The sequence below is a fragment of the Harmonia axyridis genome, chromosome 3, assembly GCF_914767665.1.
Source record: "Harmonia axyridis chromosome 3, icHarAxyr1.1, whole genome shotgun sequence".
Taxonomy (NCBI): Eukaryota; Metazoa; Arthropoda; class Insecta; order Coleoptera; family Coccinellidae; genus Harmonia; species Harmonia axyridis.
In genome coordinates, this window is record NC_059503.1 from 18195039 (window position 1) to 18222269 (window position 27231).

The 27231-nt window shown below is 34.4% G+C and overlaps 1 protein-coding gene across 5 annotated transcripts in view; it reads right to left on the minus strand.

Moving 5' to 3' along the window:
• Nucleotides 1–27231, minus strand: part of LOC123676731 (headcase protein) — a 173177-nt gene that overhangs the window by 142316 nt on the left and 3630 nt on the right. For 3 of the 5 annotated variants that reach the window (XM_045612892.1, XM_045612893.1, XM_045612897.1), the window contains exons 6-11: nt 26781–26882; nt 26629–26727; nt 26063–26146; nt 25353–25415; nt 25039–25134; nt 24884–24985 (exon numbers count right to left, since the gene is read on the minus strand). In XM_045612892.1, the coding sequence (XP_045468848.1) occupies nt 24884–24985; nt 25039–25134; nt 25353–25415; nt 26063–26146; nt 26629–26727; nt 26781–26882 (546 nt within the window). Of the gene's footprint in view, nt 1–4025; nt 4874–24883; nt 24986–25038; nt 25135–25352; nt 25416–26062; nt 26147–26628; nt 26728–26780; nt 26883–27231 lie in introns of those variants that run through there. The other 2 variants (XM_045612894.1, XM_045612896.1) reach the window with 2 other exon arrangements.

The following is a 27231-nucleotide window of genomic DNA, read 5'->3' on the forward strand; positions in this document are numbered from 1 at the left end:
CCTGTACCTCGAAAACAAAGTACTTGGCGGTAATGTTTAATTGGATTTGTCTCTTAAAATGGTCCGAGGAATCTGTCATTTTCGTTTGTGCCCCCAACTCAGGAATACCCTGTATATGTAGGTAGTTATGTTAATTGGCGCATTAATGCGAGCGCTCAAAAGCTATTGACTTCGAGACAGCGTTTTATTTTTTTTTTAATGATCTGTTTGCAGTTTCTATGAATTTCAGAGAAAAATTATGTGAAGTTTGGGAAACTATTATCCAGAATCTACTATAGCCTCAATTATAGCCTTCTGAATTCAATGCAATTCCACTTGATGCAAGAATTTTCCTCTTAAAGTAGAGCTAAAAGAAATCTGATTTATCCTCCGATTCATCTCATTTAAAATTCCTAGTTGAAGTGTATGAAATGACTTTCTCATTAAGTACCTCACTGAAAAGAAATTTTTGATTTTGATTGAGTTGATTAATATGGAAATATCTTCGGATTCTTCGGAATAACTAATCTTCACGAGTGTGTATGTAAAATTGACAGCCTTTGTGCAACCATTCGTTATGGCTCATGAACCTAGGCTGAACCAAATTGTTCTCTTTTTAAAGGTGAATTGAAAAAATTCTGAAATACTTATTTCATTTCAATAAAGTATTATAACTCTTATAATATAAATACATTTTCCTGATCTGACGACGCTATCAATACGAAACGAAGCTTAAAATTTCTATTTTTTACAACATTCAAAATCTCAATCCGTCGGTTTTTTGGTCACAAATTTAATAGATAATTTTTTTTCGATATTCTCCCCCAAATTTTTATGATTCTGATTTAGATCGAATTCATAATTTTTAAATTATAAGAAATGTAGAGTTTCGAAAGGTCATTCTCACGGAACCCTTGCAGGATTTTTACAATTAACGATCTTGACCGTGGCATATGAGATCCGAACCTATCCTGAAAATTTCAATCCCAGGCTCAAAATTCGAATATTACAGAGAGTAGTACCTAGAAAAAGTAAAATACTTAAGTGAAATCTAACCTTTATAAATAATGCTCGATTTTCCTAAATGGTAAAAGAACTAATACGCGGTGACATAACTCAAAGACCGCAAAAAAGCAGAATTTTATCAATACCTCCATTATATCCAGAAACTCCTGATAATAACTGAAACTTCATCATTAAATTATTTCAAACGTAACGTTACTGCAACTTCACATAAATTCTAACAGAGCGCTTTCATTATGAGATAACTATCAGCGATAGAAATACGAAGAACGTCTGCCCGAAAAACGATATTATTGATACGCGAGAGTATCAGTATCAGCCGCTCATGAAGTATAGAGTTTCTATAACTCAGTTCTTTTCGCAATACGATAGCTCGGTCGAGTAGGTGATTTTTTTTCTCGGTGAAGGTCAGCCGACATGTTCACAGGAAGTTTTGGTTTTACGTTCCATAAATAACTGTACGAGTGTAGGCGACTGCTAACTAGACCCTAATGAAAATTCATTCCACACAAATAGGTTTTGGTTTTATACAGGCCAGTTCCCGAATTGATGACCTCACACGAATAGATTTGGCTCGTCTTTCTGGACCAATTGTCTTTCGTCAGAACGGGCACATTATCGATATATTTATGGTGTTGTTTTTTAGAATGTCAGGATTGGGAATGACATCAAAAGAGCCGAGAATGAAACGATGGAGAATTCAGGCAGCATTGCATAAATTCGATTATTCAAATGAGGACTTGTTATTTGTTCGGTTGGCAATATGAATATTTGCCATTGTTGTTAATTCCTTTTGGGATTCGATGCACGTTTTCATCTATTTTCCTATTCAAATATCCACAGGCAGTAACACAAATAATATGTTTGTGTTTTTTATTACTTTGTGCCAGAAAATTGAGAATTAATAGAATGGATCAGCATATTTTTTATATAAATAGATATCAATTCTCTCTTCTGCGAAAAAAAATAATTCAAATAATTATCTATACAACTAGAGTGTCGAGCGATTCTTTTTTTTTCGAATCAAATGTTTTTAAATCAGACAATACAATGAGTGAAAAAATATCTTAACACACAATTTTTTTCAAAAGGTAAGAGGCTCGGTAAGAGGACTGTAAGTATATAAGTTTTTATCAGAATATATAGAAAACGTGTGAAACTAAGTTTTTTTCTATCGAGGTTTCTATAAAATATATTATTTATGAGGCTTAGCGTTATTATCTATACTTCTTCGAACTTTTCTCAAAAAGTGGAATATAACATACACTTTTTTTATGTGGAGAAAGTTAAATTTAACATACCGCTGTAGAAAAATTTATCTTTTCAAAATAAAAGTGATTAAAAAAATGCGTTCATTCAGAAAAAAAATCGACGATCTTGAAATTGATTTTACACACATAACTGAAAAACAGAGAATATGGAAAAAGTTAAAGTCAAGGTTTGAGTATTTCTCTCGGTATTTCTTTTTTAGAATGAATAAAAAAATAGTTAGGAATCATTGTTGCATGTTTCAGAGAGATTATTGAGCCCTTCAGGTATCAACTGTTAGTGATTAAACTTAAATTTTCGATATTTCTATGAAGTCTCATAAGAAAATATTCATAAATTTTTTTCAAAATCTAATATCCCATCGGATTTCATTCATAAATTCAGTGTTTCACAAGAATGAATGAGGAAATCTCGAACTCATATAAATAGAATCAAACTTATCATAAATAAAAATTCGATTTCTCTAGAAGACGTCATATTCTCACTATGTAACTTAATATTAATTTTTGCCAAATGATTTTGATATTCCGAGTTATTCCGAGTTCTGTATCCCAAATCCTAAGTAGGTATGTATTAAGTACCTAGTACCCTCGCTAGTACTTTCTTGCACTTTGGAAGTCACTTATTGAGAATCTGCTAGCTTTCTGAATTCAAGAAATTCAAAGTTATTTCAATTCATGCAAGAATTTACCCGAGTTTACCTATGAAAGTAGATCTAAAAAAAACAAATCATTTAAAATACCTAGTAGGACTATGAAATGTCTTTTTTATTACCTTAAGTCGAGCCTTACGCAAAGAAAATCAAAACATTACCACTCCTTATAGTTTTTAAGTTATGTGATATTGATTGAATCGATTAATATGGAAATATCCTCGGAAATATCTAACAACCTTCACGAGTGAGTATGTAAAATTGACAGCATTTGTAAAATCATTTGTTATGGGTCATAAACCAAAGGTGAACGAAATTGTTTTGTTTTTAGAGGTGAATTGGAAAAATTATAAAATACGTATTTCATTTCAATCAAGTCTGTGAACTCTCTATAATTCTAATAAAATATATTTAACGATGTATCGATGGGGAAGGAGAATCGAAAAATTTTTGAAATTATGTACTTATTTCATTTCAATCAAGTCTTTAAATTCTATATAGGTATATGTATATAAAATATATCTAACAATGTAAAGATATAAATATTTCAGTTCTATTCTTCGGTGATTATCATTTTGATTCTTCCGATGATAAAATTTTTGGTATGCAGGTTTTCGAAAATTAGAAATTAACATACATATTAACTATAAAAACGAAAAGGCGAGAACCGAGGCGAGAACTCAATGCAAATTAAATGTCCTATCTTATGAATACCTATTCAATATTTATTTACACCCACGAAGAAACATTGCGACATTCTCCTTGAACTGAAGTGAATCAAAAATATCTCATTATGAATCACTAGTTCTTATCCTTCGTATTTTAAACACATTAAGAGGTCATATAACAAGTAACATTGGCTCCACTCAAATTGGATAATGTGGCGAGAAATATCTTGAAAAAAAATCTAGTGTGACGTCAACTATAAAGCAACGATTTTTTTCGATAACAAATGTTTTGGATCTAGACGTAAACAAGTGGATAACACAATGTTTCGCAAAATCACATGAATTTGGAAGGATTGTGCAAATGTGAGTTTTACATAAGTGATATTTATGGAATTTATAGTTTTGCATGCTGAAAGCCGGTAACTCAAACTCACCGTATTCTTTCGGGAATTTCAATCTTCGACTTCTTCTTCATATGAGCGTGTACAGGAGAGATGCTTGGCTCGCTTCCAGAAGCCGGTGGTGACGAAGAACGGTTACTAGATGAAAGACTTCCTGTTCTACCACGACTCTCCATAACCGTTGTAAGATTGTGATTAGTATTGACAGCTAATACAGGTCTAGAATTACGATTACGTCTCTTCTTCTTCTTGCCGGTGTCGATTTCCTCAATACGTCCGAAGATATTACTCGTGGGCGGCGGAGGCATCCAATCTAAGTCTTTTTTTAGGTGACCCCTTCCGCATTTACAGGCACAGGCTTTGTAGGCCAGATCGTAGCCTTTTTTCGTCCAGAGATTCTGATGTCTCTGACGCTCGGACCAAGACCGTGCCCTACCGCAAGTTTTTAAATAGGCAAGTACCGTCTGTTCCCACTGTTCGAAACACTCACGGTGCATATAACGTCCGCTGGTGCACAATTCGTTGTTGCACGTCACACGAACAGTGTCCCTCAAATCGTCCAGAGAAATGAGCATAGGATCATTGTTATTGTGCAGCATTTGCTGCTGTTGGGCGCGAAGACACTCTCCAGTCGGAACGCAACACCTGGTGACATTGCTGGTGGTCTCCTCCAGGGATTCGATGCCCAGGAGGCCTTGAACTTGGCCAAAGTGACGTCGCGGTGCCATGCCTACTCTATCTGCATCCACGTTTAACCGAGAATTGGCGCGCGACGTGCGTGCCACTAAAACCGCTTTGGACTCCTACGAAAGTGACCTTGGCTCTGTACGTCTTACAGGCGGCTCACTCCACAGCCTACTGCCGTGCCGCAACAGTGCAGCGAAATCGTGGTCGGCGATGCACACGCATCGCACCAAGCCGGGGAAAGTTATCTTGGAGGGGAGGCTGCCTGAAGGACTGAAAGCGAAAGGTAGGGGAATTGGTGGGGGTTGAGCTTTTCACTTTCCTTAGTCGACGCTTGCGCCCCCGCTTTCACTCTCGATCAGCCCTGACCGACGCTGGCCGTCGAGACGCTCGTTGGCGTCGCCCTCGTCGGATGCAGCACCACGTATAGAGGATGCAGGCGCCGGCTTCGTCGGATAGTTGAATCGACGCAGCTTCCGGTGCCGGAGATATATCACAGCATGTTAGTTGGTAAAAGAGTTTTTGCGACGGGTTGTATTTTTTTTACGAAGAATTCAAAGACTTTTGCTGCTGTCGCTTTCGTAATAACAAAAAAAATAGATGACATTCAGTGGAAAAGGTTTGATTCGTAGTTTTCGTACCACAAGTCGAATGTTGTATCCGACAGTTTTCAACTTCTAGTCAGAAATAATATTGGAACTGAAAATCACATCATTCGTCCTTTTCTTCACATTAATACAAATAGTTTTTTTTTATACTCAGATAGATATCGAATTTTTCGACTCCTAGAAATCAATTCTGAATCCCTGTAGGTGATAAAATTCGGACTGACTTCGTTAGCATTAACAGCTGATATTATTCAAGATGAATAGTAAATAGTCCAATATCGACAAAAAACAATCACTGAATTTTCAATTTTTCACAAAACTAGAAATTATTGTAGAATATAAAATTTCTTCGATTAATATAAGTAAACGAATATCGAATTATTGGAAGGTTTTCTCACGGTCTAATATTTGTTACAAGGATAGAAACCTAAATAAAAAATTTTACTTTTTATTCAGTTGTTCAGTTTTCTTTTTAAATTCTTCTGTGAGGGATAGTATTGATTATATGATTGACCAAGGAAACGAATCAAATTTTATGATTGTTTTTTCGGTTCAACTGATGAAACAGAAGGTAAGTTTTATCTATTTCATTTCAAGCAGAATAGACTTAATTCAATTAATTCACTTATTCAAAATTTCAGACGCGCATAGACAAAATATTTCGGGGAAATCTAAATTTCTTCTTTTCTTTTCACTCGTTTGAGTTCATTTATTCGAATGAAATTTGAAAGAAGTTAGTATTTTACGCTCGATTGTTTATTCACGTGCAATCCCCACTCCTATCTTTATAAAATACGGAATCGTTTGAAATGTTTCTTTTAGAATTTATGATTTTTAAATGATGAAAAATTATTTCTCAAAAGATTTGATCCTTGTCACTTCAGTTTATTTTTTCAGCTATTGCCAGCAAATAGTAGAAAAACACTGTAATGAACTCATTATTGGTTTTCTCCTAAATAGAATCAGAAAAATTAGAATTTTTCAATAAAAAAAGCCTGATTATTGTCATACAGCTTTGTTCGTGCGCCCAACATTACTGCAGGATGTGGCAAATATATTCTGAATATATTTAGAAGATTTTGTTTTCATCTCATAGTGATAGGATATTCATGGAATTGGTGTCGTTATTTGACAACTAAATCAAAAATTTTAACCTGGTATATTTAGGATTATAAGGAAAAATATTTCAGATGGCAGTGTTTCCGAAACCAGTGAGAAGATTTTGCATATAAACGAACTTATTAGGATTATTTAAAATAAAATGGTTATAATTATAACGAGCTTCAACTTGAAACCAGCGTGCAAAAATGCAAACTACTTATAAATATCATTCTTTCCCGATAATTCCATATAATTATTCTTCGAAATAATATGTAAGATTGTTTTTGTGGTTGAAAACTATCTTGGTAAATAAAGTCACTTTCGTGATTGACGGATATTACTACATTGCATCGCCTTAGGCAATAATTATCTAGATCGTAATTCGTAGCAGGTTTTCATTCATTTTCGAAGAGTTATTTTTATTTATGCCTATAAATCTGCGAATTCCTCATCATTGTGAACAATTCGTCTTGTATTTAGAGCGGGTTTTACAAAACATTTTTTTACAGTAGTCTAACATTTCGGAACTTTGGATCCCGGCACTAGTGCGAAAAGGTATAATGACGAATAATATGCCAAGTAAACTTTTATCAAGAAATATTGAAAATAATTCCAGTTGTTCTGACTCACAAACTGAGAATTAAAATCAACAAAAAATTTACGAAAATTTTGATAGTAATATCATATCTACAATCTACGAATTGAATCGATTAACCTATTTAAATATTTAGAACATGTTTGTGCTTGTAAATTAGTATAGTAATTTATTAAAAAATAAAGACCGCCGAAGAGCGATCGAGTTATTATATTTTGAAATAATTCTTTTCTTAAAAAGAAAATTATGCAAAAAATATTTTGTTGGTTCAACCATTCAAATGACTAGATTCGAGCTGAACAGCCAAAATATTTTTTCGTTGTTTTATCGAAAAAATTTTGGTCCAGTGGAAATTCAATGAAATCAATTAATTTGGGGTCATTTGATTGAACACAAACAATCAGAACAACATTTTACTAAAAACATATCCTATGGGCTGTTTTCACTGTTTTCAAAATGTCACGATTTGGTCATAATACTGTCGAGATTATAAATTAATGAAATTATAGAAGCACAACATTGATATGAATGCTCAAAAAAAATTTAACAACTTCCTCAAACTTGCTTATAGGCATTTCCACATCTCGAAACCTTACAGCACATAAATGTGGAATTGATAGTGAGTACAATATTTTTCAAAGCAAAGTCTGAACATTTATAGATTCGGAGTTTTAAATTTTTAAATATATTATTTTTCGATATGATACAATAACTCAGGCGTTAGCCAACGAAGTTCTGGCGCGGGCGGATTGGGTTCAAGTGCACCGTTATCCGATTATTTTTTTTTTTTCATTTAATTACCGCTTCCTTTAATTATTCGAAGCAATATTAAGAGAAATAACCCGCAAGTGGATTTTCGCTTATCAGTCAAACTTTGATACCTATTCATTTTACCTCTGGCGCTCCTGCGAGGACCAAACTTTATACGGTGTTCGGCAAATAAGTAGAGGGCAGCACTGTACGATGACTTACACGAAATTATGGTTTTACCTCTTTTGTAATGATTGTTGGTAATTTTTTTTCACGAATATTTCAATAATATATCAGTGCTTTGTACAAAGTACACATCATCAATTTTTTTGCGAAAAACGAAAAGTTACCAATTTTTTTTTTATTTTCGCAAATCGAAAATATTTACTTTCTTCCATGTAGATTTTTGTTTGAGGAAATTATGTGAAGAGAACAGTGATTTATAAGAAAAAATAGTTATAATTTCGTTTTGAAGCGAGCAGCTGCGTGATGGTGTTCTCTCTTGAACTATAGTACAAATTTTGCGGTATTTTTTGATCCACTAAAAATTTCAAAATATAGGGTGTTTTTTTTTTCGAGGTATATAACTTTAAGTTGGCTTTACTGTTCGAAATTGCGACCGATCAACAGCTGTCAAGTGATTTATTCTCAGTTTGGTTTGGCAATTCATCATGAATAGACTCACGCCTGAACAACGCTTGCAAATAGTGCAATTTTATTTCAAAAATAATGGTTCTGTGCGAAATACGTATCAAGCACTACGTCCATTTTATTTTGTTTAGCGATGAAGCGCACTTCTGGTTGAATGGCTACGTCAACAAACAAAACTGCCGCATTTGGAGTGAAGCTAATCCTCAAGTATATGTCGAAACAACGTTACATCCAGAAAAACTGACTTTTTGGTGCGGTTTATGGGCTCGTGGAATCATTGGTCCGTACTTCTTCGAAAACGATGATGGCCAGAACATTACAGTCAATGGTGATCGGTATAGAGCCATGATTACTAATTTTTCAGTTTCTGAATTGAACAACCATGATGTCCAGGAGCTGTGGTTCCAACAAGACGGCGCAACATGTCACACAGCTCGTGTCACAATCGATTTATTGAAAGACACGTTTGGTGACCGCCTAATTTCACGTTTTGGACCTCCGAGATCTTGTGATTTACTACTTTCTGTGGGGCTATGTAAAGTCATTGGTCTATGCGGATAAGCCACAAACCCTTGACCATTTGAAAGACAACATTCGCCGTGTTATTGTCGATATACGGCCACAAATGTTGGAAAAAGTCATCGAAAATTGGACGTCCAGATTGGACTACATCCGAGCCAATCATGGCGGTCATATGCCAGAACTCATATTTTAAATATAATGCCACAAGATTATCTTGGGGATGAATAAAATTCATGTCAATCGAATAATCCATCGTTGTTTTATTGCAATTTAAAGTTCTATAGTTTTAAAAAAAACACCCTTTATCACCAACAACTCGATCGAAACATTGTGAAATCACCTCAAAAAGCATTTTATTCAATCCATCCAGTCTACAAATCATTATTAATGTGTTTTTTCACCTCCCATACAGGCGAACACCAACTCCACCAAATGGTAACAACATCATCTGGTTCTCAGCGACGTCACGAATGCAATTCCAGGATCCTGGAATAAACTTCATCAGAGGTACATTCAACGGTCAATCATCCCTATACGTGCAGAGCCCGACTAGCTTGTTATTACAGGTTTGATTTATCAATACGTAAACAATGCCGATGTCGAAATGTCAAACACAATGGAAGTGTCCGACGTCATCGTGCATAGGAGGACGCTGCCGACGCCGATATGGGAGCTCCTTCCTTTCATTAATTCATAGGCGTCTGGGATGGCAATGAGGAATTTCTGGTTATTTCAACAGAACTGTAGCAAATCTTACCCTATGGTTCATTATTATCTCTTTCAACTCGAAATATCTCAATAGGCCACAATAATCCTTATTATCCTTATTAATGAATTTCAATCCCAAAATCTGCATGGAAATCTTAAAAATTTATTCCTGCGGAACTATAAGTGCTAGGACTTTGTGGTTAAAAATATTGTATACTGTATATCGTAACTCTATACAAGGTGTCCCAAGTTCAAGTACTTATGAGACGTTTATGTAGAACTAGGGTTATTTGAATTCTGAAAATTACAATAATAATATTATTCGATATTCTCTAAGAAGCTACAATATTTTTGGAACTGACGTACAAAAAAAAATTCTTCTTTGATATAATTAAATTTTCAACTCTGAATGACTCTTTGTTTCAAATGTAGCATTATTCCAAATAGGTTTCATAAAACCAATATAAAAACTGAAAAAATCGGTAGAATGCGTAGTTAGTATTTGTATAATTATCTAGGCTTAGATATTCTTAATATCCTAAACATAAACCGTCCTCACATTTTCGAAGTAGAAGAATGTGGGAGGGTGTCGTACTTTCGGATTTAAAAACATTATCACAAGGAATATTAGCCTGAAAATTGTTTTCGAATTAGCACTTATTTTTTAATTAGTGTGCTGGATTTGGATTAAAATAGTGGAAGAATTTCAAAAGGCTTATGGGCCTGAAATTCAACAATTTCTGAGTTATATGAGATTTCTCAGATTTCATCGAACTGTAAACTACAAAAAATATTTTATTAAATGGATTCATCCCTTAAATTGAAACAATTTGAATAATTTTCTATGTATATTGATAGCAAATCTTCGAAGAACCTTATAGCATGAAACTCGATAATAAAGTCAGAAGTAAGTCATAAGTAGACACAAAATTCCGAAAAAAAAATGTTCATTATATACAGTCAATCGATTGAAGGAAAAAATGATATTAAGAGATTATTCAGAAAATTAAAAAAAAACTATAAATATAAGCCCGAAAACGGGTGAGAAGACAGATTGTCTTCGAGATATACAGAGTGTTTCTTGTAGTTCTACTTTTTTCTCGATGATCATAGTTTATCGAATCTATATGAATCATTGTTACAGATCGGGAATATAAGAACCGGAATTCGTTTACTCATTTCTCACCGCTTATTGACAGGGATTTGTTGATAATTTGAATTTTCCCGAGAATTTCGAAAGAATAGTACGGAATTTTTTTCTCGACATCTGTAGCAGAAACCACAAATCAACAAGAAATCAAGAAGTTCAATACCAAATCGAAGCCTCTTTAGGGCGTCCCTTGCTTTCACCGTCTTCGGTGCTCATTTCACCACGTTTAAACTTAACATGCCAATCAATGATAGTTGATTTTCCTGGTCCAGACCCCGGAAACTCTAGTTCAAGATTTTGCTTAATTTGTTTTTTTTTTCCTTAAAAAGCAATATTTTATCAGCACACGAATTTTTTTTCCTCGTTTTTTCGAATAACAAGAGTAGCTACACTTGCAACGCTATATCTCACAAACTAGTGGTTGGACTGCTGTCAAATTTTGACACGTATCGTTTGAAGGTTGGTACCAACTAAAAATCATATGAATTTAATACTAGCACCGCCATACTTATTGTCTGAGATCATATTATCTTGAATGTCATAAACTTAAATGTGATAAAAACGAAGAAATTAGTCTTTATATTTGCGGCAATTGTTTTGCCAAGACTGTGGCTTCATCAGGTTACATTTAAACTGATGATATCAGTCGGAATATTCTAATTATTATTATTTTCAATACTCTGGCTCTGACCAGAAAAAATCTAAAAGTTCAATCAAAATACATTGAAAAAAAAGATATCGCTTATCCCAGTGTATAATCTCAGTTCACCTCATAATTTTTCTGGAATCACCATCTAATTCCCATTTCACTTTTTCAGCTGAAGAGGGAATAGCTGCATCCAGCAAAAAGGAAGGGACAACGAGTATATATGAATTCAGCAACAACGAATAATTAGGAAAGTAACGAGATAACATCATAACAATAAAAGCAAATCGTCTTAATCACTAGAGACGAACAAAAAGCAGCACAATAGGGAGCATTAGCAACTATTTATGGGAAGGATATCTGAGTCAGCTCACGCTAACGAATGGGAACTACAATAAGATTTCGAACATAAACATTTTCAGGAACATGCACAGGGAATGTTAACCTTTACAAATTCATGGAACGAAACTCACATTCGAATCGAATCACACGTGAGCGACTTCTACGAACCAAGGAATAACAACCTGGCTCTCTGAACAGAGCATACTGTAGGATAATTTGAATGCGTGTTTGGAGATTTCATAATGATCGCTTTTTCAGGAGGCTGTGTACGTTCGGAAATTTTGTTCAACGGTTCTTTGCGTTTTCCCATGTGATATTCCCATTGGGAAAGATAACTAAATATCTATTGTCTGCCTTTTTTGGGAGAAATTCAATGGCAAATCGAAAAAATCAAACACGAGGAGAATTGGAAATTATCGGATGATAAATTAAGGAAATTCAACTTGAATGAAAATATTTAGGTAGTTACTTATACAGGGTGTTTCCTAAACATGCGGCAAAAATTCAGGGGGTTGTTCCTTGGACTATTCTAAGAATATTTTGTCCTTTGATGATTTTTGAAAAACCTATTTGTTTCGAAGATATAGGGGAAACAAAATTTCAGATAATAACATTTTATTATGAAAAATTACATGAAAATTCAACTCAACCTACACAAACTGTTGAAAATGACCACCTCTAGCCAGCATACAAGCATCCAATCTTCTCCCCTTCTCCCTTTCAAAAACACCAGGATCATTTCTTATTAAGTTACACCCAGCAATGATCCGATTTCGCAAGTCTTCCACATTTTCTACTGGAGTGGTATAAACTAATGATTTTAGATGGCCCCATAGGAAATAATCTAAGGGGTTTAAGCCGTTTTTAGTAATTGGAATGTTGTTAAACAAATTTAAAAATAAATTGTACCTACTTAGTAAACACAGTGCGGTACGCATTTTTATTTAAACTATTATTAATTTTAAAAATATGAAAAATGTTGTTCGCCCTGTATCTTCGAAACAAAGAGGTTTTTCAAAAATCATCCAAGGACAAAACATGCTTAAAATAGTCCAAGGAACAACCCCCTGAATTTTTGCCGCATGTTTAGGAAACACCCTGTATAACAAAATGAGAAATATATATTCTTTTTCTTCAATCGTTCAGGAATTTTTACTTTCTAGGGATAAAGTCAGACCACCAAATACGCTAGTCCCGTATTCTGATCTGTCAATATACAACGAACTTTCCTGGACTGTTCTCGGTCCAGAAAATTAGCTTTTCCGGCCTAGGCCGTCAAAATTTATCCTTAGAATTATAAGAATTTCAACTCCTGAATATTTTGGAGCTAATAGCAAAATTTTCTTTTAATCGCTTATTGCGAGAAGTACTTACATTTAAGGCGCATTACTCAATAAAAAAGACAAAAAAAGAACTTTTAACAATGGTATGGTAATTGGCTTTTCATCGAATCATTGGATTTTTCACATCTGAATTTGTAATTGAAACAGAAAAATGTGATCATTTCTCGTTTTCATAGTTTCATTATCTACTTTTCTACTCATCGAATTAACTTATGTATACTATATTATGTATAATTGATATCACTCATTTTCAACCCATGAATTCATGGACATACATTAAAAAGTGAGTTAGTTGCATTCGATATATTTTGAGAAACCTCTGATTGAAATGGTATAAAGTGGACTGAAGAATATTATCTAATTTTTTTTAATTTGGTTAAGAATGTGAGTTAGCCTCAATAATGTTAAAATTTTGTTTGTGATATCTTTATCATCATCATGATCATCAAGTTCTCAATGGACAGCTTTCGAAAACATGAGAATTGTGAATGTTTCAAATGATTAATACTAGTCTGTAAATATCAAATTAGTCTTGTTTACAATTATTGTACTAATGAAGCTATTTTGGAACCTCTTTTTAATTCATTATTAAAAAAAAAAAAATTAACTATTAAAAAAAAACAAAACATAAACTCTGTTCACGATTCAAATCTAGTGTATTCAGATTGGAGTTCCATTGAGGCCAAAATACACCAATCCAGTTTTCCTCGAAAGTTATATAAAATATGTCAACTGCCAGAATATAAAACCCTCTTGGTTGTACAGGTTTTGTCTAATTGTTTTAGGCTAAAATACTAGCAGTAGAAACTAGAAATACATACCTATAGTGAACCTACATACCGAGACAAGTTATCATATGAGTCATACTAAGTATTTAAAATTTGTATTGCCATATAGTCCTAATTTACCTCAAGGCAATCAAAGGCAAGGAGAGGAAACATAAGCAACATCCTATTTTGAAAAAAAAAGGACGAATAGAGAGAAATAGAGATTGAAGTTTAACTAAACAATAACATCAACCTCAAAAAAGACTAGTCATAAATAAAAATTATGTTCAATATAAAAGATTTTGAATTTTGAAAGGATCTGCAAAGGCCGAAATCTGTACTACATCTGTAAGGGATAGGTATTTACTGGTTATAACTATAAGCCATATAGTCAAGCAGAAAATGTTAAATGCCAGCTGAGCACAATCACAGACCTTGAATCTGATATACAAAATTAAGTTGATGTTTTCAACCAAATTTTCGAGGTTCCTAAAATCGTTCCTGGAAAATAGGAAATTTAGAGTGAATATTGATAGTACCAGGTCGACGATCAGAGAAATTGATGCCGAAGTTTCCCAAGGATCGGTGATAGAATCGCTGTTGTTCAACTTGTACATGGCGGTCATACCAAAAATGATTAGATGCGAGATAGCCCAGTAAATGACACCGCTATTTACTTCCACAGGAGAACGTGGAAATCAATTACTAGGCAGTTACAGATAGATCTAGATAAACTGATGAACTGATAAACTGCAAGAAATGAACATTCAAAGTGATATCGATTAGAACAGTTGCAATATACTTCGGAGAAACAACAGTAAAAAAAAGAAAAAGGAGGAAACGAAAGAAAATCAGACGATAGAAAGGAAAAAGGAAGCAAAATATCTGGAAGTTAATCTAGATGAAAGAATGAAATAGATAGAAGAAAACAGGAAAAAAAAAGGCAATTGCACCCGCTACTTAACCCTAAAAGTAAACTTTCCTTAGAAACCAAGCTGAAGATAATGAAAACTGTGCTAATACCAAGCATTACGTATACAGGAATAATCTGGTATAAAACGACAGACAAAGAGAAAGATCAAATACAAAGTACACCGAATACAGTAATCAGAATAGCGGTTGGTTCCCCATGGTATATTAGCAATTAACAAATCAGAGAGGAATTGAGAATCGAAGCTATTGGTAAATAAGTAAACAAACAAATAAAGAAGAAAATAGAGACGCTAAAAGCGCACGAGTATAGAGAATTTAGAAAGATAATACAAATCCGAACAAGAAAGACAGACAACAGGAAGTAGCTTTTTCAAAGAAGCAAATAGAGGAAGATAGTGAAATGTAGAAGTGAGAAAACTCTCTCAAATGAACAACAGTAAAAATTTGGAGAAATTATAGAAGAGGCGTAGGGAAACATATTTCAGTCCTTAAACAAAAAGAAGACCTGTAATGAGTTTTTTTTATGATTTAAATCAATTGCTTCTACTTTTACAATTGATAAGCCGTGAGAAAAACATGAAAAGCAAATAGATCCATATCTCACATTACGTCACGTCTATCAAACGTCAAATCAATCAAGACAATTCTCTTGTGTCACCACCAGAAGATGTTCGAAATCACCGCAGCTTCCATTCATTCTACCCCCCAAACTTTTCCGCTCCAGATAATAAAATCTTCAAGAAGAGAAAGGACGAGAAGCTTTGTTTTATTACTGGTGACTAATAGCGCTATAGAAGACCGAGTTTAATTCAAATTCAAATGACCCATCTTTGACGGAATTATGCGCAGTAGTAAAACCAGAACTGTGGGGTGGAGCTGAAGATCTTGCATAGTAATAAGGGAACACCTGGTGCATTGAAACGGGAGGATGAATGGGAACCTAGGAGGGTTCTTATTTTTTCGAGCTCTTAAAATTCCCATTGAATTGCGTTTTTTCTTCCTCGGCGTGCTACGCTACACCGATGTCAAGGCCAGATCTGATTCCTTTGTGCGCGATTTAGTGGGTCATACACGTTCCGCCCTTTGGACACGGGGGTTTTGAACAATCGAGGTGTATCGCTGGTCATCACGCGAATGCCATTGCAACAGAGGCGACTCGTTGTATGGGGCAACTAAGGCCAAGCCTCACATGTGAAAATTAATAAAATGTAAAATTTTTGACACATTATTTATTTGAATATGAAACATTTTTTAATTTTTAATCGAATTTCCATCAAAGTTTCGAATTTTCACTTTTCAAATTGAGCGCGCATCCCTTTCAACTATACAACTTTAATTCTAAACGCTCAAATCGTTGCCCGAGCGCATAATAAAGTATACTTGCATATGCAATAGCACCCCATACCATAACGCCTACTGTCCGGTGTATGTACATGACGCTCAATATCAAACTGAGGTTCACGTCTTTCTCCCCGACGTCGTTTAACCCTTCTTTGGCCATTAGTGCGCCAAAAGAGAATTGAGATTCATCAAAAAATACGACTTGATGTCATTTCACATTCCAATGCTGACGTTCTCTGCACCACGTCAATCATTGCCGGCGATGCTCAACCATCATGGGTAACACAAGATGGGGTCGATGATGCTGCAGTCCAAAAGACCTTATGGGGCGGTAAACTGTTCGATTAGTTTCTGGTGGCCTTGTTCTCTTAACCACTCATCAGCCAAGATCGAAAGCAGAAAACATTTTTTTTGTTTTATAAAATACAAATTGTTATTGCATTTGATTATTGGTTTTTGTTCTTGAAAATAAAAGTTAGAGTTTAAGAGGGAATACCACCACGTGGCTTTCAGCGTTTCTGTTAAACATTCCTCCTCTGGCGCTCCTGCGATAACCAAACTTGATACGGCGTACGGAGTTGTAAATCTTCTTTCTCTTCAAGAATTATATAAGTAAAAGGCAGCACTGCACGAAGGTCAATTATTTTTGTCCAAAATAGTTTTACCTCTTTTGTAATGAATTTTTGTGGTTTTCTTCACGAATATTTCGAAAATAGATCGATTCTTTGTATATCAAACATATGCATGATGTACTAAGTTCACCCATCCAGATCGAAGCAACCATACGATTTCTCAAAGATAATGAACTGTACTCTATTATTTAAATCTTTTTTGATGTAATATTGACTACTTTCAATGTGATCTTGTGTCAATGACCATAGCTGTCGAGACACGTTAATTTAAATAAATAAATAAACATATCATCAATTTTTTCGCGAAAAACGAAACGTTATCATAATTTTTTTTTCAAATTAAAATATTGTCATTCTACCATGTAGATTATTATTTAAAGAAATTATGTGAAAATAGATTTTTCATCTTACATCTTACATCCCTGATGGATGTAAGAGGAAAAATCTATAATTTCGTTTCGAATTAAGGAGTCACATGGAGATATTCCCTTTTTTATGGTTTTAGTTAGGCTATTGACCTCCGTATAAAAGATCCACGAGTCAAGAATTAAAACCTCATATGTCTGAGCATCAAGGTGGCGTGGAAATTACTTCCTTCTTCGACCCTCACCTGTTTGAAGTACCACGAGCCGCCACTGCGTTGGGAAACAGAATCGTGAATGTAATTGCGGAGATATCAGATTGCTTATCTCACACGAAAAAAATTATATACCTTCGGAGGAATATCGCAGAATTGCTTTCCGGTCGGAATGACTTCAAATTGTTTCGGTTAAGATGGTGCATAATTTTCAGAGGATGGGGGAATTTTTATTGAGGATAATGAATTCAGGATGCGAGTGTTTGTTTTGCAGTTAGTGGTAGTTTTAAGCGGTCTCATTTGAATATTTTGCGGTCAGTGTTGCTAGATTGGGGTGCAAAAAAAATTAAGTTTTTTTTTCGGGAAATTTGAATATGACTTAATGGTGTTCATGATGAGCTATACTAAATCACGGAATGACGAAGCGTTTCATCTATCAACGTCATTTGGAGTGCTCATGATTCAACAAAAATTGCAAATTTTGATTTCCGATGCTGAAACAAAATTTCAATAAGCCATTGCTCTAATACTATAGGAGCTAGGATTTGACGGTAAAAAAATTGTATATTCAGTGACATTCCTTTTCAATTTCATCACAATATGTTTCCAAGTTTTCTATGATTATTGTAGCAAATACGATATCTGGACTATTTTTGATTTTCTTCTTCGATAACTACATCACTGAGTTTAGCCACAAGGAATTTGTTGATGAATTCATTGAGTTTCTTTTGAGCTACATTGTATCACTATTTAATTGAATGGCCGAATGATCGATAAGACCTCTTGAATTACTCCAATGATAATTCAATTGCACCATATTGAAACATTTTAAATGACTATATACATAATTGAATGAAGCAATCTTATATTACATCATCCATTATGGAGGTTTTGTTTGGCACAATTTCGAAGAAGTTTTTTTCCCGTTGGTCCGAAATTAACTTTTTTTAAATTTATTGGTGTACAACTTTGCTTCCGCCTCTTTGCAATAGATGTGGTGGTCGAAATAAATAGATAGTAGATGTCATACAATAAGCTTAGGAATTTGAAAACATAACGTCATCGAAATATTAGTCGATTTGTGTCTGCATCATCAAGTGTCAGCTTACAAACCATCAAATTCTCGTTATTTGCGGGAGGTTTAAATTTTCTACTCCAAAATGAAGAAATCTGCGCCTGAGGCTTATCGAATGCTCTTAAACACGCTATTAGTGAAAGAATATGCCGAGAGTGTTCTCAACGCTTCAAGAACGGTGATTTTGACGACGAAGACCAACATGATGGAAGAAGAGAGAAGGTTTTCGAAGTTACAGAATTGGAGGCATTACTTGATCAAGACTCGGGTCAAACGCAACAAGAACTATCAGGATCATTGGAAGTGACGGAACAAGCCATTTCAAAACGCCTGAAAGTCACAGGAATGATTCAGAAACAAGGAAATTGGGTGCCATACGAGTTGAAGCCGAGATATGTTGAACTTGTTTACTTGTGAACTACTGGTTGCAAGGCAAAGATGGAAGGAATTTCTGCATCGCATATTCATATTTGAACCCAAGCGCAGAAAATCAAACGGATATCCCGGCCACGTCGACGGCCAAACCGAATATACACGGTTCCAAGGTCATGCTCAGTATTTGGTGGGACCAGCTCGGCGTAGTGTATAATGAGTTGTTAAAACCGACTGAATCAATCACAAACGATCGTTATTGAACGCAATGAAGGCGTTTGAGCCGAGTATTGAAAGACAAACGGCCGCAATACAACGAGAGACATTATGAAGTTATTTTACAGAATGAAAATGTTCGACCCCATGTTGCGAAAATGGTCAAGAAATACTTGGAAACGTTGAAATGGGAAGTCCTACCCCACCCACCGTATTATCCAGACGTTGTTCCCTTGGACTATCACTTGTTTCGATCAATCACACACGGCCTGGCTAACCAGCCCTTTCGGTCTTATGAAGAAGTAAAAAATTGGATCGATTCGTGGATCGCTTCAAAAGATAACCAGTTTTTTCAACGCGGGATTCGTACGCTGCCAGAAAAATGGAAGGAAGTAGTGGCCAGCGATGGACAATACTTTGAATCACGAATGTTTAACCAGTTTTCTACAAGAAACCTCTAATTTCGGAAGAAAAACGGTGGAAGCAAAGTTGTACGCCTTTGTTCATAAGTAATCTTATATTACATCATCCATTATGGGGGTTTTGTTTGGCACGATTTCTAAGAAATTTCTTCCGTGTTGGTCCGAAATTAACTTTATATTTTATAAGCATGAGATAAATGCGCATTCGGATACGCCTGCAAGATCAATCTCTATTTGGCGGTTTTATACTTCGTAAAAACTTCCAAATATCGAATGACCGATTATTTTCATGAAACCCATTAGGGAGGGAGAGGAACAGACTCCCTTTAATTCGATTAGACGCTATCTGAAGAAAATTAAAAAATCATTCGATAAAAGCAATCACTCATTGAAAAATTGAAGGGGGTCGGAGTAATAGGATGGGAAATATTTCCGATGATTTGAATACCGGTAATTAAAAAAAGTCGAAAAGTATTGTGATCGGAAAACCCATTAACTTGTTTCGGAGTGGGGATTCCTGAAATTACTCGAAGATGGAAACAAAGAAGTTCGATTATTAACAGCGGTGTGGAAAATGAGGTTGAAAAATCAGTTCGGGTATTAATATAATCTCGGAGGGTGGATGATGTACTTTCTTAATTATTCACGGTCTGAGGAATTGGGGAGGAATTTTCAGGAGGATCCGGAAGGGTTGAGTAATTTGTGCTGGATTAGTGCACCTACTTCGGGAAGATTTATTAACAATCTTGGAACACTTGATTCCATGCTAATAGAACTATAATAAAATAAACTTCGAAGAATCGTTCATTTTTTTATATATCGTGGTGGGTCCGTTAAATCTAAAAAAAAAAAAAATGTATTTGCCGGATTGTGGTTTCTGAATTTTTTACAGTGTGCCTTCATTTGAGTTAGGTGAAAGTCATTTTCAAAGTCAATACAAGTTCAACTTACTCATTTCAAATGGTCACCCTGTTCGGATGTTTTCTATAGCTTTCTTGACTAGTTTTCGAGTCATTCGCCAATTATTGAAAAATTGAAAACTTTAAGAAACTGCATGTTTGTCGAGAGCGCAAATTACAACATCAGATCTGCTTTCGGTGACAGACTGTCAAAGCATAAGCCATCCACGAATCGATCCAATTTTTTACTTTTTCATAAAACTGGAATTGGTGGTCAGTCAGGCTGTGTGCCACTGCTCGAAACAAGCGATAGTCCGAGTGACCAACATCTGGAGAATACGGCGGGTGGGGTAGGACTTCCCATTTCAACATTTCCAAGTATGTCTTGACCACTTTCGCAACATGGGGTTGAGCATTGTCATGCTGTAAAATCACTTTTTCATGTCTCTCGTTGTATTGCAGCCGTTTGTTCTTCAATGCTCGGCTCCAACGCATTAATTTCGTTTGATAACGACCACCAGTGATTGTTTCAGTCGGTTTTAACAACTCATAATACACAACTCCGAGGTGGTTTCACCAAATACTGAGCATGACCCTGGAACCGTGTAGATTCGGTTTGGCCTGAAAGCATGACCGGGATATCCCCATGATTTGCTGCGCTTGGGATTATCGTAATGCGCCCATTTTTCGTCTCCATTCCTGATGCGATGCAGAAATCCCTTCCATCTTCGACTTGCAAGCAGCTGTTCACAAGCAAACAAACGCCGTTCAACATATCTTGGCTTCAACTTGTACAACACCCAATTTTCTTGTTTCTGAATCATTCCCATGACTTTCAAGCGTTTTGAAATGGCTTGTTGTGTCACTTCCAATGATTCTGCCAATTCTTGTTCCGTTTAACAAGAGTCTTGATCAAGTAATGCCTCCAATTCTGCATTTTCGAAAACCGCTATTCTGGTCTTCGACGTCGTAATCACCGTTCTTGAAGCGTTGAAACTACTTTCGGCACGTTCTTTCACTAATAGAGGCCCCACCATAGTTATTTAAGAGTATTTGATGAGCCTCAGCCCCAGATTTCTTCATATTAAAGCAGAATATCAAAACCTTTCGCAAATGAGGAGAATTTAGACGTAAGCTGACATGTTTAATCGATAATAATTTAATGATGCAGACACAAATAGACTACTATTTCAATGGCGTTATATTCAAAAATATTTAAGCTTATTGTATGACATCTAAAGTCCATTTATTTCAACTACCACTTCCCGTAGTCATCTATTGCAAAATGACGGAAACAAATTTGTACACCAATAGTATCATTGCAGAAGCTGAGGCAACGAATTATAGAAGAATGTAAAAAAATAACGCCAATAATGCTATGAACGTGAGGACTAGATTCGATCCGAACCTCTGTGTATGGACGAGGAAGAGTACCATTTGAATATTTAATTAAATATTTATTTAGATCCCCGATAGTCTACTGTTTCAGTGTCACAGCAATTGTTGTTTTTCTATCGAAGGTTCTCCAAATGACAATATTGAATTGAAAATCCTTGATTCAGGTGTTTATGTATGTGGAAAGTACACATCATTTGAGAAAACATATAAGACGCCACTGAAAACTGTAAAAAAACAACTTCTTTCAGATAGCTCCATCGTTCTGGTTGGCTAGTTATATTTTTCAATGTCATATTCTACTCTTCATTATATTCAAATCACTCAATTTGTATTTATTCCACGAAAAATTATGATCTAGTCTCAAATAATAAAAAATCATTTATCATCAATTATATATATTATATATTATATTCTTCGTTAGTGCAATTGTAACAAGAAAATCAATCATTATTAAACTAATTACTGCAATTTGTGCATGTGAATTTTAAAAGAGATTGGTATAATTGTATATGCTTTTTTAAATATCCAGATAATTCAAGTTTTTCATCGTAATTATATAACATTCTATTGAAAGCTATTTTCGATTGAACTAGGAAATTACTGAATGGAATTAACTGATATTCATTTTGAAAAAAAACCGAAATAAAATTGTAGAAAAAAAGCAATGGAAAAAATCTGCTAACGTTATGGCACAGTTATCGAAGTAATATTGTAAAAAAATGTGTTCATTTTTGGTTGGGATATAGGAGATATTGAAAGATGGCCGATTTCCAGCCCATGATTTGAATCGCACCAGGATAAATTGCATAGATTTGCGCGAATTTATTCGCTCCCTAAATCTATAAACTTGAAATATGACGTTCAATAAGCATTTCCTATGCATAAACGTGAGCTTGTATTTTTAGTAAATATACTGTCAAAATTTTATTGTTGTTATTTTTCTTTCTTTATGGCGGTATTGAGTAACGGCTGAAAATTTTTATTATGTTTGTGATAGAACGTCGGAAACATGACTGAAATATTGAATAGAATGAAAGCGTTCTTCGCGCTGTTTGTCGCCAGAGAAAAATACATAATTCACTCCTGGGTTCCATCCCATTTCAATCACAGTTCCAGGTTCATGATTAATTCTGGGATAAATATTCTATTCTTTACGTTTATGTAGGAAAATACCGGGTAATTTACTTAAGATGTTCCCATGGAGTTATACCCAAAATTTTCAATTTATAAGATTGAATTTCTTCCTCTTTTCGAGGCATTACCTCAAATATGGATATAACGAAATAAATATGGGATTTTGGTATAGAGAAACAAGATCAGAGATTTATAGAGTTCATTAAAATGACAATAATTAAAATTTAATTATATAAAAGCATCTCATAACTATGTGCCAACATCAGCCATATAATTTAAAAAAAAAACTGAGGTCACGAGATATTGTTCATCCCTTTATTGAATTTTCTGCGGTTCTTTCCAGATAAGAAGGTTTAAAAGATCATTGGCTTTGATACCAAGATTCTATTGAGATTGATGAAAAATACGGAAGACCATTTAAAAATGTTTCATATTTACTTCTCCAACCAAAATAAGAAAATTTTTCCTGCTCCTATCAAGGATGTAATGGATCCTGTTATTGGACGACATTTTACAGTGCGCACTCCCTAATTCCTAGAAAACCTCTCAAGCGATAAATGTGGATGAACTGCTGGCAATACAAATAAATCGATAGCAGCAGTTGCCTTTTTTTATACTCATTGAAAAAATCTAACAATATCTACTTTTGTCGGCTCATATGAAGGACATAAAATAATATTACTGTATCAATATTGAATTATCACTTTGAATGATGCAATAAATATTTGTCCAGAAATATAATTATTTCAAGAAAAAATGGTTGTATCGACCAAAAAAAAATGGATTATTCAAAACTGTAATTTTTAGTTAACAGCTACAAAATTTAATTAACACTAGTACTGACGAACTGACGTATGATTCGGAATATTTGTATTTGTATAAAATTCATCCTATATTTCAAAAATGTACTAAATCAACAAACTGAATCCACTGCATTGACTGGTGTCTACTATTAGTTAGATTACATGCCAGGGAAAAGACTAGACCACTGATATCGATTTTAACCATGGAAATTAAGATATATTATCTATGACATTTCATTTTCACTTCTGTTTTCTTGTATTCGTAATTTTAGATAATAATAAATTTTTTCTATATATTGATATTATAATTTCGCCATTGTGTAGTTATGTATCTATATATAACCTATACGTATTTATATATCAAAAGTAAAGGCATTACACGTTGTAATAATTGAGTATTCAACTTCAAAAACCTTCATCAAGTAGATATGGAATCATTTGAATTTCATAATATTACTGAGTTGCTTTTATCGGGTTGTTCCAATGGTCAGAGGACTACGGACATGTCCATGTTGTTGATTGAGTCAAATATTGGAAACAAAGCCAATTTAAATTAGTGCGAAAAAAGGAAATCGAAATGGAATATGATGATATAATCATATTAAAAGATTTCAGAAAAAAAATTTCAGATAATCAGATATCAAGAAGGTACGAATACCTAATTAAGTTATGGGATATTCTGAAGAACTATAGGTATTGCAATAATAAAAACAAAACAATATGAGATTATTAGATATTGAAATTATGTAAACCAAAAATATTCAAATCAAGACCAGCATCAAGTATTCAAATTTATAGATTTCAAATCATGATTAGCTCTCAACCAGTGGCGTACTCAAGGGGGGGATAAGGGGGATATATCCCCCCCCCAGAAGGAATATCCATTATATGTAACAACCTTATATATCACAATATTATTATGAGTAAGCAAAATTATTTGGAAAACTTCCTCAAAAGAAGGAAAATTTGAAATTCTTTTTTCTTTATCACCCCCCCAAGGCTTATGTCTGGGTACGCCACTGCTCTCAACCAGTACAGAACATGATTATAGAAAATTGAAAGGAAGCTAATAAGGAACTTATAAATGAACCTAAAATAATGCACACTTTGGACGTAACTTTTCTCTTTCCAGAAATAAAATTTCGTTATCATGATTATCAGCTTTGCAATATCACAATACGATTGACCAAAAATGAAATGAAACAATATGAAATGTACTCACACTGAATTCGTCTTCTGCGTTGAGTCCGATCTAGCAACACTACTACTACATGAACTTTGGAGAAAATCACGCAAAAATGAAGGACGTCCAGGATTGGGTCTCCTGAAAAATTTTTTTTGTCACACGTATTTTTTGCTAATAATTTCAAGACTCACCCTTCGGTTTGTTTAGGATTTATTTCTTTCTTCTCAGCAAGCGATGAATTTTGTCTCAATACACTGGCATAATTCGCAGAAGGTCGTCTGAAATGTCTAAAAATTTTACAAGTACATTGAGATGAAGCGTCAGAAAAATCAAGGTGAGGAGATGAATAAGCATTGAATGAGTTTTTATTTCGAGGTGGCTATTCTTTTGCAAGCTGCAATTTCGACATTCAACCTGCAGTCCTGTATATGAAATACCGGAAATATACGATATCGATCAGTATGCGACGTGAATTGGAAACAACCATGATGTGAAATATACTCACCCCAGTAGTGGGCCTGCTCTAGGAGTACTCGAATATTGGAAAAAATCACCCAAAACATGCAAACTGAAATGAAAAAATATTGTTTCTCTATTTCTATATCGTAATGAGTTCATTACAGTTTTAAAAAACAGTGCTGTAATGAACTCATTACAGCATCGTTTTCAGAAATATTTTTCGTTTTGTGGTTGTCTATGCTGACTTCCAATCCTATCAAATTTCAACAAACGTCAATAATTGTCAATATAATATAATTTGGGGATATAGAGAAATGATTTGCTACGTATTCGCAAATTCTCATAATTCTGGTAGTGTCCAATCGATTTCGTCAGACATAATTCACGAATTCAATGTGTAATTGTAAATTATGTCTAAATTCGAAACATACGATTCATATTCAAATCCCGTAATATGTCAATTTTCGTAACAGTCACACCAACTGCCAAGATACAATACAAAAGTCACTAGAATATATAATCTGAATTTTTCATTGAATTTCGACAATCTTTTACAAAACTTGACTGAAATAGAGAAAATATCGTCTAATACTCGTTGCAGAAGGCAATTCCAACACTCATGCGTTCCAAAACTCGCTCCTTCGTCGCTCGTTTTCGAATTTCGCATTCGTGTTGGAATAGGAGCCCATTCTGCAACTTGTTTTCGAATATACTATTCTCTCGCATAAACTGGTTATTAAAAAACGCAAGACTCACCGTTCAGCAATCGAATTTATTTCACTCCTGTCAGGAAGTGATGAAGATAATCTAGCTGAACAGGCACCCTCGGTAGAAGTAACACTGAAATTTCAAAAAGGAAAAATTAAACAATGATATCGCGATAAAGTTAATTAAAAGATGAGTGCTCGTTCTTTCATGTGCCAATTGCATTCTTGGGATTATATAACTAACTGTATGTAGGTATACACATGTGATCTCCAAGGGTGCAATTGAAGCATGCATGAACGAGCCGTCAGAAGCTCCTGACTTCCCTCAGGTTCTTTGACAGTCTGCTTGAATTTTCTATGGTTGTGACACCGCTATCAACAAAAGATTTAACACAAAGCTGGGAATAGCTATTCTACTTAAATTGGCAAAAGTTTTAAAGCTGTCGGATCTGTTATGTTATGAACCAAATATAAGTGTTTAGTTTTTTATATCTTTGCTTGAATTTTCTGAGGTTCTAATGATGCTACTGCAGTGTTGTCATACGTTCCCAATATCTGGATACGATATCCACAATTTACCTGAAATGAAACAATGATTGTGTAAAATTTACTCGCCTCGTATTTATCCCTTGCATTGAGTCTGATCTTCTAGCACTACAACAACCTGAACTCTGAAGATTAACCATCATTGGTTCTGTTTTCGGAATGGGTCTCCTGGAAACATTTTTTTCTCACACATTTTTGTTACAAACAAAGTCCAGACTCACCCTCCATTTGGATTCGAATTATTAGGCTTAGAGTTTGTTTCTTTTTGCTCATGAAGCGATGTAGATAATCTATCTGAACTGGCACCATTGGTCGAAGGCTGTCTGAAAGTTTCGGATATGAAGAATTTTACTGTTATGTATCTCAAACTCAAGAAGTAAATGAGACACAATATGTAGCTGTAGCGTTGGAAAATAAGTAAGTGAAGAAATTAATATTTATTCCTTATGTTTTAATATTAATTGATGATAACAGTACACTCAATAAGTCTTGGACAGTAGTAAAAACACATTATTCATTTAAAATTTGACCTAATTTGTCAACAAAGTCCTTTTCAAAACTGATACATGTACTCTAATACTCTTCGAACTTGTTGATGTACTGGTGTTTTATCAATACACGAAACTTCAATATCCCGATCAAGTCTTACTCTATGCTCTGAAATTATTATAT